Source organism: Buteo buteo, chromosome 22 (genome assembly GCF_964188355.1).
Source record: "Buteo buteo chromosome 22, bButBut1.hap1.1, whole genome shotgun sequence".
Taxonomy (NCBI): domain Eukaryota; kingdom Metazoa; phylum Chordata; class Aves; order Accipitriformes; family Accipitridae; genus Buteo; species Buteo buteo.
Genome location: NC_134192.1, coordinates 16087840 through 16101199, shown reverse-complemented (window position 1 = coordinate 16101199; position 13360 = coordinate 16087840). Strand labels below are relative to the sequence as shown.

Genomic DNA, 13360 nt, shown 5'->3' with positions numbered 1-13360 from the left:
TTTTTCCAGACCCCCCGAGTTAAATATATTTTGAGGCTTATGTATGTGCATGTACATAGGAATGATAGCCAGGTGATGGATTGCTAAGCCACATCATAAATTCAGTTCGTCAGACACCTTTGATTACCTCCTCTGCACTCTGCCCGTAATCATTCTCCTTCAAACATCCTTCTAATGCTCTTAACAGCAGCCAATTAAAACAAAGACTCCAGCTTCCATCTATCCCCTCTGCCATCACCCAAGCTCCTTCCCTTGGGTGGGGGGAAATAAGTGCATTGATATATGGTGGCTCAGAGTCCGCACTCGAGGTTTGAGGGAATATATCCTTCTGGTTTTTTTGCTTGCTGCTTTAAAAGTCAGCCTGGACAGACACCCAACCAGGCAGGGGTGGGTGCTTGTGTGTTTGCATGTTGGTGACCATGAGTGGCTGGGGGCTGCAGCATGGTGGCAGGAAGGATGGGGCACATGGAAGACACTGTTCATCTGTACATCTGCCCTAGCTAGCTAGAGTCCATCTTCTCAGGCTCTTGGTTTTGATTCAGTAGTTTCATGCTGAGTCAGATGCTTTCTGGAAGAAAAGCTTACCATGGTCCTTAAGTGGGAAATTGGAAGTAATTCAGTTCACTAGGACTTCCACAGAGGAGAGAAGTTGGAGGCTGTTGTGTTGGAGATGCAGGAAGGTAAGGAGAGAATCGAAGATCTGAGGACTTCAGTTGGTGTCCATGACTCAGGCATCTCAGGGAAAACAGAGGATGTTCAGTCCCTGAAAAGTTGATTCATCCACCTGGCAGTGAGATGAAGAGCAATGAATAACAGATTTTGAGGTGTGTGGAAGGCAGGAGAGGCCAACGCACTAACTCTGAATGGCTTGGGAAGTGCCTCAAGGGTGACTTTGACTTCCTCTTGCCTTTTCCAGGACTTAGCTGTGTTGGCTCCTCTCCGCATGCATCCCCGACCCCTCTGTGTCCCACAGGCGCACAAGGCAGACAACCCCTGGCGACTAGCTGAGCGGGTAGCACTCCATGCCAAAGTACGCTGCCAAAACCAGCCCTTATGCCTTCCAGGTGCCTCTTGGCTCAGCTGCTCCCGTGCGTGTACTACAGCAGTGCTTCCTTTCCACGCTGGGAGGGTGCTTATTGCTGCGCAAGCAAGATTGGAGTTGTTGGACATGCCTTTCATCCTGTTGCAGCCTGCTGGATTAATAGGGCAGATATATGTGTGTGTGTGCATGCTTTCAGCTCCCCTTCCTGTTTCCTATATCATACTGTAATGGCTGTGGGGTCTGAGACAGAACTATTCATCTAGTACTTACAGAGCCTTTACCATAGTAGTTACTTGTGGTGCCCATGGCTGCAGCAGGGTTTGAGCCCCCGTTTCCAGGGTCCCAGTCTGGCACTGACAGACTAGAGCATCTTTCCTGTCTAAGAAGTGACCTGCAGTGACTACCTTTGGGCTTTAGGACTAGGCTGCTCTGGATTTTCACTAGCATATGGAAGTAGAAACTACAGTCTCAGTTGTCACTGTTTCCTGATTTCCTGCATGTTCTAACTTCTTTTAATCCTGAAAGAAATTATCCTAAATACATTGGATGCTTTTTCAGTCTCCTTCTGTCATCATGTATTTGATTTGCAACCTGAGGATGCTGTTAGAGGTCTGAGTTGAGGAATAAGTCAAGGCTTCCCCTTTCCCGAGTCCCGAGTTGTTTCACAAATGTTTCCTGAGTACCTTTATGCATGGTATGTCCTTCCGCGTAGCCCATAAATGATAGGTGTTTTCGTTATTGTGCGTAAGTGCTCGTTTTTAACACATCGTGTAATTCAGATGGACTTGAATGTAGCAGCATAAAGACTTTGGAGGCCTGCCCTGTGCGAAGGGGAAAATTACTGTCTGGCCCAGAGCGGTGGCTTTGTGATGACTGCATTGTGTTCTTGTGTTCTGTGTTTGTACCAAACTGGTTTGCTGCCAAGTTACTTATGGCTTATCCAAGTGCTCAGTACAAAGAATGTTAAAAGAAAAACTATTTTTGTTTTCTGTGAATTCTTCCAGCTGAGAAAGAATTCAAACCACTGTCCAAATGCTGTCTCCTCTTTCTGCAGGCCTGTGGTCACCAGGTAGGACAACTAACACATGAATGCATGAAACTACAGTGTGTGTGTAGGAGCACATATGTGCTTTGAGGAGATGCAGTATGGGACCCGAATGGAAAATGCCTTTCTGTTAGAGAAAATCTGTCTCCTCGAGCAGCAGGCTCTGTGACTGAGAAGTCTGGAGTAGGAATTTTCCAGGCACAAGTACATGCGCATGGGCAGAGGCACCTGTGAAGCACCAGACCTGGGCAGGTCTCCTCTGCCTATGCAGCAAGTCTGATACCTCCCAAAAGCCCCAGGCCTCCTCTGCAGCATGGTGAATGGCTGAGCTGGGCTCCTATTTCAGTATTTCTTCTGCTTAATGGAGTATATTGCCTGGCTTGAGGGCTATGGCCATGCTTGGAGCTTAGTAGAGGCCCGTGGGTCGTTCCTGCCAGCAGAATCCCACATAGGCCAGTTGGGTAAAGGCATTCCCTCCCCTCAGCTGTCCCCATCGGCCTGCCCAAACACACACAGACACTTATCTGATTGGCAAGGACCTTGGGGGTTTCTTGAACACTGAGTAGGATAATCAGATAGATTGTGGGATACATCTGCTTGATCCTATTTCTTACGATTATGTGGTGGGGAGCAAGCCTTAATGAGCCTTGGCCTTTCCTGTCTCCTCTGTAAATTTGTTTGACTCAATTGAGCTCTCTTTGTGTGAGACAGCTCGCTTTGTGGTTGGAGATGGAAGCATCCACCTCTGAAGCTGGCTGTGCTTTGAGACGGGGTTTGGATTAGCTGACCTCCAGAGATTGCTGCCAACTTTTTTTTTCTTTTTTTTTTTTTCTTTTGTGTTTGCAGCTGGTGTAATTGTGGTCCTAACCCCTCCCAAGCAGTGCTGGCACTGGAGGGGATTTTAGCACTGCTTCACAGCAGTGCAGTAGCTGCTTTTGCAACACAGGGGAAATGCTTCTTTTGGGTTAGCTACCCTGCTCTAACGTGGCTCCCTGGCCCTTGGCACCGGGAAGCTGCCTCCCGTAGGAGGCTAGAAGGGATTTGCTGGGTGGGTTCCAACAGAAAGGAGCATCCTTCTCCGTGTATCTGTGGCGGGGGAGCGATGGGCGCTGTGCTGGAGCCTGGCTCAAGCAAAACTCCCGCTTGGCTGCCTGATCAGCAGAGCATCCCCCAGGAATGCCCATATACCGCAGATGTGGGATCACAGTGCATCACCATCGCTTCTAGCGGAGAGCTGGAGTAGGAGAGGGGTCTTGTCCTCTAACTGGTCCCAAATAAGCTGACGGCAGGAATTCAAAAGCCCAAAAGAACAAAAAAGCGCACGTGTGGTTATTCTAACAACAAATCTATTCAGCGAAACAGAGGGAAGTTCCCTTTGAAGCACTGCACTGCATGCTGCCCTGGAACACCCTATGGAAAGGTATTTGTTCTGCTGAAGCACGTGTGTGGGTCCAGCACAGCAGCTTCTGTGACTTTGTTCAAAGACAAACAAATAAACAAAAAAGCTCCTTAAATTGCAATGTTTTTGTAATGCATTTTTGGCTTAGAAATCCCCAGCAGATAGTGGCAAATAGCTCCCCGCCCTTTGCCTGTGGAAGCGTTTTGGAGAAGAGCTAATCCCACAGGAGAGAAGGGGAGAGGAGTTCTTTGAACTTTGGTGGACAAGAGGTGGTGGAAGTTGATGAAGGAGGAAAACAGATTGTGAAGATTTCAGGTGGCTGAGGGAATAGGAGCACCACAGTCCACAGTGAAGAATGGTAGATTTCAGAAACAAAGGGATTTGGGTTTTTTTCCAAATATTTCCTTAAACTTAGCATTTATTTTTCCTGTGATTGTTTGCTGCAGGGTGTAAATGTGGAGAATTGTATGTACGCAAGGGAGGATAAAGTTCCCCAAGTTTATTTGTACTTTTTTTTTTCTCTGCAGTGAAGGGCTTCCTTCCCTCACAGTGCTTTATTTTATCGTTTTTATCTTTTTTCTTTTTTCCCCTTGGTTCCTCAGCTGCCACCTCTCCAGGTAAGAAAGGTGCCTAGGTCATGCCAGGGCAGTTAAGAGCAGTGGGGAGAGCCCAGAGATGAGTGATGGACGATCCATTTTCCCGAGGATGGCAGCACTGCTGTCCCTGCAGAGCACCACAGCTATCTTCTGGAGTGCCATAAATCCAGGAGCTTTAGCAAGCTTGGCAAGCTTCCTAAGAGGTAGGATGCAGTATGGGCAGCCTTCCCCACTGAGAAGCAGGAGGATTTTTCTTGTGCTGCTCTTCCCATAGAGGTCACGACCAGTAACCCACGCTCTGCGAAGTCACTCTAAGCCAGTGGCATGAGCAAGTGTGGGGGAAGAAGGACGAGCAGTAGTGGCTCCTTCAGTACAGAAGTGTGTGGTATTTGCATGCCCAAACATCTGCCTTGTGCATGCAGCCACTTCTGTAGTGGGCTTGTGTCCTGCCAGTGAGGCTTTTCGATTGCAGCGGTATCGGGGGGTTGTTCTATTTGCACGTGGGGCTTCTGGGTTCTGCCGTCCTCTTCTGAACAGATGGCACTCAGGGCTGAGTTGACTCTTTGGCACACGGTGTGATCCCTGGTGATTCACGGCCCCCAACATCTGTGATTAGACCTTGAACAGAAACTTTTCATGCATAGCCATGGTAGAGGAAACCTGCTCCTTTTCTGAGTAACTGGTAGAACAACAAAAGAAGGTTTATTTTCTTCTAGCTGTAAAGGTCTATCTTAAATTAACTGTTCCCCGAGGGACAAAGTGTCCAGGTACAGAATGTTCACAAAGGAAATATTCAAAGTGTCTACTGCATCCCCAAAGTGTTTGCTTTAGCGTATGAGGGCCAGAGCAAAAAATAGAATATTATTTTCTAATTTGAAAGCAAAAATACCTCTTGCAGGCAGCAGAAAATAAATTGACCTTCTTTGGGCTTGATATTGCAGCCCATTAAGTGCACAGGCGATGAGAAGCTATGGAGAAGCTGCCATTTACAGAGATGGCTCCTGTCCCAAGTGCACAGCCTGTATGAGCGTGGGGGGTGGGGGCTGGCCCATGTCGGAGGCAGCCCCGCTGCGTGCAAACTGTCGGTGTTGCAACAGCAGAGGAATTTGAGTCTATAGGACTCTGAGCACTGCTGGGTTTTATGTGATATAGGGTAAGAGCCTTCCTAATCGGGACTTCAGCAATGGAGGATCCAGGCCTTGACCTTATAGGTGTTATTTTTGTGGTTTCTTTTGCTGTTTTAGAGCACTTTTGAAGTAGAACCAAGCAAAACAGAGCTGCCCTGTGATCCTATCATGGCACCACCTAACTTGCCATGGGCTTTTCTGAGGCACAAAATGAGCTTCTCTAATGTCAGCTAGCTGAACTAATGTCGTTGTGTTCCTGGTTCGATGGGTCCTAGCTGAAGATTTTTTTATTTTTCTTTTTTTTCCCCTCCTCACTGACTCTGAAAGCTCCCCACAAGTATGGGTTATCTTATCTCATGCATCACTGCCAATAAATGTACCAGTATAGCACTCCCCAGTAAAATCTTGCCCTTGACTACACCTTTTCGGTTCCTTTGAATAGTAAAGGATGTAGCTTCATGTATTCTTCTTTATTACTCCTGTGAAAGTGGAGGAGAAAGAAAGGACAGGAGAAGATGCTCAGACTTGGTTTTCCATGGGCATGTGAAAATGCTATTGGATGGGTGGTGGTATTCTCTTAAAAACTTTTGTTTTGCTTTCAGAACAGAACAGTTCAATGTGCTGTTTTCATTGTTCCCGTTTCTCTTTGTCATGCAGTGTTTCCAGGAACACAGCATTTATTTGGATGATTGTTTGATAGTGGAAATATCTCTCTTCTGTTTGAGTGAGGAGTTCCCCATTCTGGCTTATCAAGGAGAAGGTGGTGGGTGCAACAAGCTTTTCCATACCCATTAAGGTGCAATGAAAAGCTGAGGTTACAGAATAGTCTCAGAGGTGCAAGGACTGATGAGTGAGAGTGTCTTTTGTGCTACCAGCTGAATTTAGCGCTTTGAGGAAAGGCCATTAAAAAAAAGGTATTTTTTTGGCTCCAACAGTATCTAAACACTCAGAGAACATTAATAGTTCAGGGGTGGGATGTAGTTGTAGTGGAATTGTTGAAAGATTTGAGGTCTGAAGTTTGCAAGCTTAAGAGCACAGTTTCTCTGTTGCTGTGCCTCCAGGGTGTCCATCCATCCACGTTGGCTGGGTCTGAGCTTTCACTGACCATAACTTGCAAAACTAGGTAAAGCATGCTGCAGCCTGGCAGTATAGGGCTGAGCTCGGGCTCAGGAGAGTGGGTCCTCGGTTCCTCTGTCACGTGCTGGTGGTTCATGTTGAGGAGAGGAGCATGAACAGCATCGCATATGCTAAAGAAAGGGCACAGCTGGAACTTGGCTTTGGGAAAGCTCCAGTGTCCCCTCGCTGTCAACACTGTCCCTGTTCCACTTCAGGTGAAGGGGAATAGCTGCTGTTCTCGCTCACCAGGACTGTCAGTTAGGACAACAGCACTTTTGCCTCTCATCTGAGCAGTCATGACCCAGAAATCCTTGAGGAACAATAAATAAGGAACCCACCTTGCTAGTTCTGAGTAATTTTTTTCTTCTCCAAAAAAAACCCCCAACTCTTTTAAATAGCATCATTTACATTTGGGAGCTGCTTGAATCCACCCTGTCACATAAATTACCATCTCTGAACTCGGCTGTCAGGAAGCATCCTCGTGAGTTGACATCCATGGGGGGTGTCAGTGGAAGGGGATCGGTTTCGTGGAAAGCAGGAGGAATTCAAGTGTCAAGTGAATACGCTTGTCCTCACGTTACCTCAAGCAGCGAGGGCATCTCACTCCTGCCAGAGGCAAGCCCCGGTGTGACCTTTGCTCCTCAGACTGCCCTTGTTCCCCTTCACTTCAGTAGCTGCAAGGCTGGGTCTGACATCTGGAGCAAGCCCCATCCTCCTGCATCTCAGGCAATTAGAACCTGGCCCAGCAAGTGGCCCTGGAGCAGGGGCTTCAGGGATGTTATAGTTTCCTTAGAGGGATAAAGGCCACAGGCTTCTCTCTCTGCTCTGCTGCTTTCACCAGCTTTGATGCTGCTGCTGTTGAAACAACATTGGCCCATCTGGTAGCGGAGGAGATGAGCTCTGCCAGACGATCTGGCTTGCTGGGAAGGGTTCAAAAGGCAGCACCTAGCCTTTGTTGTATTTCCTGCACGCTAACGAAGCCTGTGTTTTCTGGAACTGCTTTTTATCCTTGTTGTATGTTGTTTTTGGCGTGGATGCTTTTATTCCTCCCATTTGAAATAAGTGGGAGAACAAAGTGAATTAAATGCAGTTCCCCCTCCACCCCCTCCCCCAAAAAAAAGGGTAATACAAGGGAATCGTAAGGATGCATCATAGTGAGAATGGTTGCAGTTATTTGCTGCCAGGAGTTGAAACGTGGAGAACTGAAGCTTTATAGTGTCAGTGGCAGGTTCCTGTCTGATGTGTGTTATCCTTTGGTGGCGTGCACGGGAGCCTCGCTGCAGCAGTATACAGCACTCGGTGTGATGTCAGCCCTGCATGCACGTGTTTTCAGCTTTCCCTGTGGCCACATGGAGAGGGAATTTGCAGCAACCCAAACACTGACAGAACTGTATTTGTTGACTTGCAGAAAAGCATAACTCGTGCTCCTCTGGGCTGCGATCACGTAAGCCAAAATGCGATGACTGCTGCCTGTGCTTGCTGGCCTCCCAGTCCTGATAAACCTGTGAAGCAGATTCATTTATTTGGGCCCTGATTCAGCAAAGTACCTAAGTAAATGCTTCAGGTTTTCTTCTTGCCAGTAAGATTGTTGGCATGCTTAAAGTTAAGTGTGTGCTTAAGTGCTCTCCTGAGTGCACAGCAAACAAATGATGGGGGCAGTGTGTGCTGCTGCTGTGCTCTGCTGGTTGGCATGCAGGCTGCAGAATTGAGGCCCCCAATATTAAAAATTTATTTATTTATTTATTTGGCTCCCCCCAGTACAGGAGCCCTAGTCCCAGGGTCTGAGATGATAGTCTGTCCTTCTGCAGGAAGGTGGGTTGTGCCCGTAGCACAGAATATTCCCTGTGTCTCGCTCTTGCGCGTTGAATGGATGAGTGTGCCCTTCTGCAGGGTGTGGGGCAGGGGGTCTCAGTTGCCATCAGCAGGACATTGGCAGGTATTTCTTCAGAGTTTACTGTTTATTTTTTTCCCCCCTGAAGAGTTTTAAAAGCAAAAATGTCAACCATGTTACATGTATCTGAATGTCTTGATATTTGTAGTTTAATGTTTTGTAGGATTCATTTGACTTATCTTCCATTAACATGATTCCCTTCATCTTGAGGACTGAGCAGCTTAGTGCAGGCATGTACCTGTGTGTCTGTGTATCACGTGTGTGCTCCTGAGCTACATGGGTGAGAGCAAGATGAACATTTGGTTTGCTACATTCTTTGGAATTTCTCAAGGTAGAAGGGCTGGGAAGTGGCAGATGTTACTACACTGTGTACATCCTGGTGTGACTGTGTGTTAAGTTCAGACCCGCCATATTCGGGCCCCAGTGTTAACAGACCCTCACTTCCCTGGGAGTCTGAAGCTGTGGAATAGGTACTTAATCCACAAGATGGTTGTATTTCAGTCTGCTCAGAGGAGCTTCTGAGAGAGCATTCTTTCTAATCCCCACCCATATCTGACCTGTTCTAGCTCGTTTTTAAAAGCTGCACCCAGCCAGGCCCTAGATCCCTGCAGAAGGTTTCTGCACATCTTTTCCTGCTTGCTGAGCTCATTTGAACAGGGAACCCACACATCAGTGAATGGGATTCCTGTATAAATTTGCCTCGTTTGCAAAATTGGAATTGATTTAGAGCATCTCTGATCCTTACAAAACCCAGAAGACATGAGTGTGGCTACATGTGCTTTTTTTCCCCCCTTCCTTTTGAAGTTTAAAACATGCTTAGCAAATCTGATGTTTGCAGTCTCTGGTCCCCACCTGATGTGCAAAAATGCAAAGGTCCTTCCAGAAGCATGGGTCAGACTAACCTTTGTGCTGATGCTGCAAGGTGGATTGCAAGGATCTGGGCAGTTTTTGTTATGAACTTGACTCTACTTAGTCTAGAAAATACTTGCAATGTAGGTCTAACAAATGTTGGGGTTTTTTAATGTGAAATAATTCAATCTGTGAATCAAGCAGCCCCTGTGCCCCACCCCCTGCTGCTGCTGACAGCTTCTTCCCACACTTCTTCCTTGGTAGCATTGTTTGACTGTTCCAGCTCCAGTAGGTTTCAGTTACTGATCAGTGTAATTGCAATAACACACCAATAATAAAAGAGGAATTTAAGCTTCCTTTTCTTGTAGTTGAAGGCTCTTCTCCTGCGAAAGCTTGAAGTCTTAATAGCAGTCACACGAGCAACATCCCGCGCCTGTCAAGTGTTTGCAAAACTGGGCGGCCGTATTGCAGGAAGATAAAGGGCTGGATTTTGGGAACTTGGAAACAGCCCAATCCTATCAGGCAGCATTGGTACAGCTAATATTAGAATGGGAAACTCTGGGGACGGCTTAACATTTTAGTGGATGCCAAGGAAGCCTTGAATAGGAATGCATTGAAAGTTGCTTGTTGTATAACACGAGTTGCTGGAGTTGGAGTAATTCGAGTTGCCTTTAGTCTGGTGGAAAACTACAGCTGTGAGCAATGAGTTAATTTTTTCCGTGTGTGTGTGTGTGGCTTAGGTTTCCCTTTCGGGTTTGCTTTTAGTTTTGTAGGCTCTGAATCCATAGAGGAGTGACTGTGAACCAGTCGTTTGTCTTCCTGTGCTATGCCAGGCTGCTGCTGAACAGCTCTGCAGCTAGTGATGGGTTAAATAGAACACCTTAAAAATGCGAAGTGGTTATGGGGCTGAGCTGTAGCGGCTCCTTCTGCTTTGTATACAAGAAAGCCACCGGCTGTTCTTCCTGCCTGAACGTTTCCTACAGAAAGGGGGGGGGGGGCGGTTAATGAAGGAAAAAAAAATACTGAAAAGGACTAAAGAGCAAAATATACCTTCCCAGTCTGGGAGGGCTGCTTGGTCGATGCAGCCCACCCCGCGCTGCTGGCCCTGCGGGACGCCTTGCCGGGGTGGCCGGGGCATCGCCGGCCAGGCGCGGCGCGGCGCCGCACCAAGGCTGGGTGGAGGCTCGGCTCGGCTCGGCCCGGCCCGGCCCGGCCCGGCCCCGCCCGGGCGTTGCCGGGCGCCGCGCGGGGCCTCGGGCCGGCCCGTGGGGCTGAGGCTCTTTTCCGTGCGGCGGGCACAAAACCCAGCGTCTACCAGCCTGGGCCGCTATGAAACGGTCTCTTTTATTGGTCGGCTGCCCTGGCCTGCTGCTGCAAGGATAAACGCCATTGGACGCTTCCTCCTCCCATGCGCAGCTTGGTGCGGGAAATGCCCCTGGTACCGACAATGGCTGCCGGGGCCGCGCCGCACCGCCGGGGGCCGGGCAGCCTCCCGCCCGCCTGAGCGGGGGCGACCGTCGGCTCGTGGCTGATTCTATTTCTCTTTTTCCTGCAGGTTGCTGAAAAGTGCCTTTCCTGAAGCCACCGCTGCTTGGATTTCTGTCTAGGGCTGCCTCTCTCTGCCCCTCGCCCCCCTCTCTTTTTAATTCGGCGTTGCTTGCGGTTCGTGCCCTGACGGCAACTCCTCCAGCCTTGCCCCCCCCTTTTTTTTTGCTCCCCATTTACACGCAGTTCGCTCAGCCATTTTATTTTTTTTTTCTTCCCCCGAGTATGTAGCAAATATTTAAAAGAAAAGAAAGAAAGAGGAAAAAAAAATTCAGACGTCCTTTTGCTCGTTTTGATGCTCGCGAACCGTAATTTTTAGAAGCAAGAAATAGAAGGAAAAAAAAAACACCAAACCCGAAGTTTTCTCCCCAAGGACCGAGACCATTCCACAAACTGAAGTGCTGCCAGCAGCATATGCTTTTTGCAAGAATAATTGAAACCATTAACTGGAGAGCACAGAATTCTTTTGAAAGTCTGCCAGTTATTTGCAAGTAACTTCGGCAGTGGCACAAAATATAACACTTATATTTTAACTTCTACAATTGCACTTTTAGGAGCTGGCCTCTAATTTGATTTTCAGTTGTTCTGATAAGATTTCTATTTTATGATTGGCTTTATGTTTAATTCTTGTTTAAACAAACACGATTTGACTTAAATGAAAACCTAAGTGCTGATGAATAGGAGTTCTACCAAAGCAACAAGTTAGTTATTTCTTCACGTTTAACTTGAATTCACTTTTTTACCCTTTTTTTAAAAAAAAAAAGAAGAAAAAAAAAAGATCAGCAGTAAATATTGCCCTGAAGAAGGGTGCGATTGCTTGCATTTTAATTTTTGTTTTTTAATATGGCTGTAAACGTTTCCCTGGTTCGTGATACAAAATGGCTGACGTTAGAAGTGTGTCGAGAGTTTCAGAGAGGTACTTGTTCTCGGTCTGATGCAGAGTGCAAGTTCGCCCATCCGTCACGGAGTTGCCATGTGGAAAATGGTCGAGTTATTGCCTGCTTTGACTCCCTAAAGGTGAGGACTGTCTAACGCGTGCATTACCTAAGCTCACTTGCTTTTCCTTCTCTTCTGAATGGCTCGGTGTGCTGGGGTGTGGGATGTGCAGAACAACTGTTTATTGCTCTGTTTCTGCAGGGAGGATGCTGCTGGTGCGGGATGTAGCTCCTGAAATCTAGGCTGAGTCTGACATCAGGTGCAATTGCCTGGAGTGCCAGGCATTGCAGGGAGAGAGGATTTTATCCAGAGCATTTTCCGATGGTAGCTCAGGTCCGATATAGCTGTCCTCGAAATGGAGAATGCACGTTGTGGGCAGCAAATGAAACTGAAATGAGAAAAGTAGAGAACTGAAACCCAGTGCTTTAATTTGTGTCCAGAGCACATCGGCTGTGCATTCGGTGCAGGGATCTGAAATGTGCTTTTAATGAGCAGAAATGAAAGCAGCATTTTAAGATAATGAATCAGCTTTATGTGTGTTTCCTGGAGACAGAGTCGCAGATGCACTCTAACGCTGTCCTGTAGATGAGGAACAGCCAAAATATTTGAAGAGCAGCGCTCCCAGAAAAAAGGGCGTTGGGAAAACGCTTTCTGCAAGGGACATGCAAACATGATGGCTCTGCTAGGCCTGTCTGATTTACAGCTGAGCCTTTTTGCTAGTGCTTATCTTTGCAGAACAATTTTGCAGGCAGTAAATGGCTCTTGGTTGCTTGTCTCTATTGGAGCTCCAGGGGTGACTTTCAAAATTTACCAAATAGCTGGGGTCTGAGTTGGGGCGGGAGGATGGGGGGCTTACAGGAGGGAGAGGTGAGCATCTCTGTTTGGGGTTGCTTCACCATGGTTCTTGGGAAAGGAATGTCCACTTTTTTCTTCTTTTTTCCCAAAAGTGTGTCTCCTAAAAGGTGTTTTAAATAGGGTGGTAAAAACCCTGAGACAATATGGGTAACTGATTGCTTTTGAGAGCTCTTGACGTTGTATTTTATGTTTTGATCAGAGTAATTAACCTGTTTGAGTTCCTAGAAGGAATCTGGTAAATTTTACAAGCTTAAAAGTTTTCCCTTGAACTTCAACTGTTGCTTGAAAAGATTTGGATTTATTTTTATGAACATAACGAGTAACAGAACTGGTGGAATTATGTATGCACAGGTTCAGACTGGGGCTGGATCCAGTCTAACATGGATTTACCCATTTTATTACTGTTTGTGGCTTCTTCATATTTTGACTTCTCTTCCCTTTTACCAAGAAGCTCAAGCTTCCTATTTGCATTCGGTTTTGTTCTTTTTAATCTGATTATATGCAATGAGTCTTAGTTATACAGTGACTTTCAAATGTTCATTTGCATTGCTGGTTTGCTGACAGTGAGAGACAAAAATATTTTTATCGGAGGGAAAATAACTCATGTTCTTTATGCCCTTGAAACTTTTGAATTGTAGCCAGTGGCAGTGCAGATACTTCGAATGAAGAGATTAATATGTTTACATTTTATAGCATTTATTTGTGAAACGAAAGGAGTGCTCTCATGCTGTGTAGGGTAGTACCATGCCCCTTGCAGAACTCGCCTAATGTTTGCAGCGTCCTGGGGAGATGTCCCCTGTGCAGCCACCCAGCTTGGCTCAGCTCTGAGCTGCGCTGTAGTCCAGTGTCACCTGGTGGGTGACACTTCCCCATGGGAAATGTCTGTTTGTGGCGCAGTGTCTGCAGCATGCTCAGGCTCTCTGTGCCGACCCTCCTCCGCACAGCTGCGGCTACGAGAT

At 47.1% G+C, this 13360-nt stretch overlaps 1 protein-coding gene across 4 annotated transcripts in view; it reads left to right on the top strand.

Moving 5' to 3' along the window:
* Positions 1-13360, top strand: part of MBNL3 (muscleblind like splicing regulator 3) — a 94169-nt gene that overhangs the window by 23242 nt on the left and 57567 nt on the right. For all 4 annotated transcript variants that reach the window (XR_012654002.1, XM_075054298.1, XM_075054300.1 and 1 more), the window contains exon 2: positions 10621-11627. Coding sequence is in view for 3 of the 4 variants with exons in the window: in XM_075054298.1 (XP_074910399.1) it covers positions 11454-11627 (174 nt within the window). In the remaining variant the exon portion in view is untranslated. The remainder of the gene's footprint in view (positions 1-10620; positions 11628-13360) is intronic.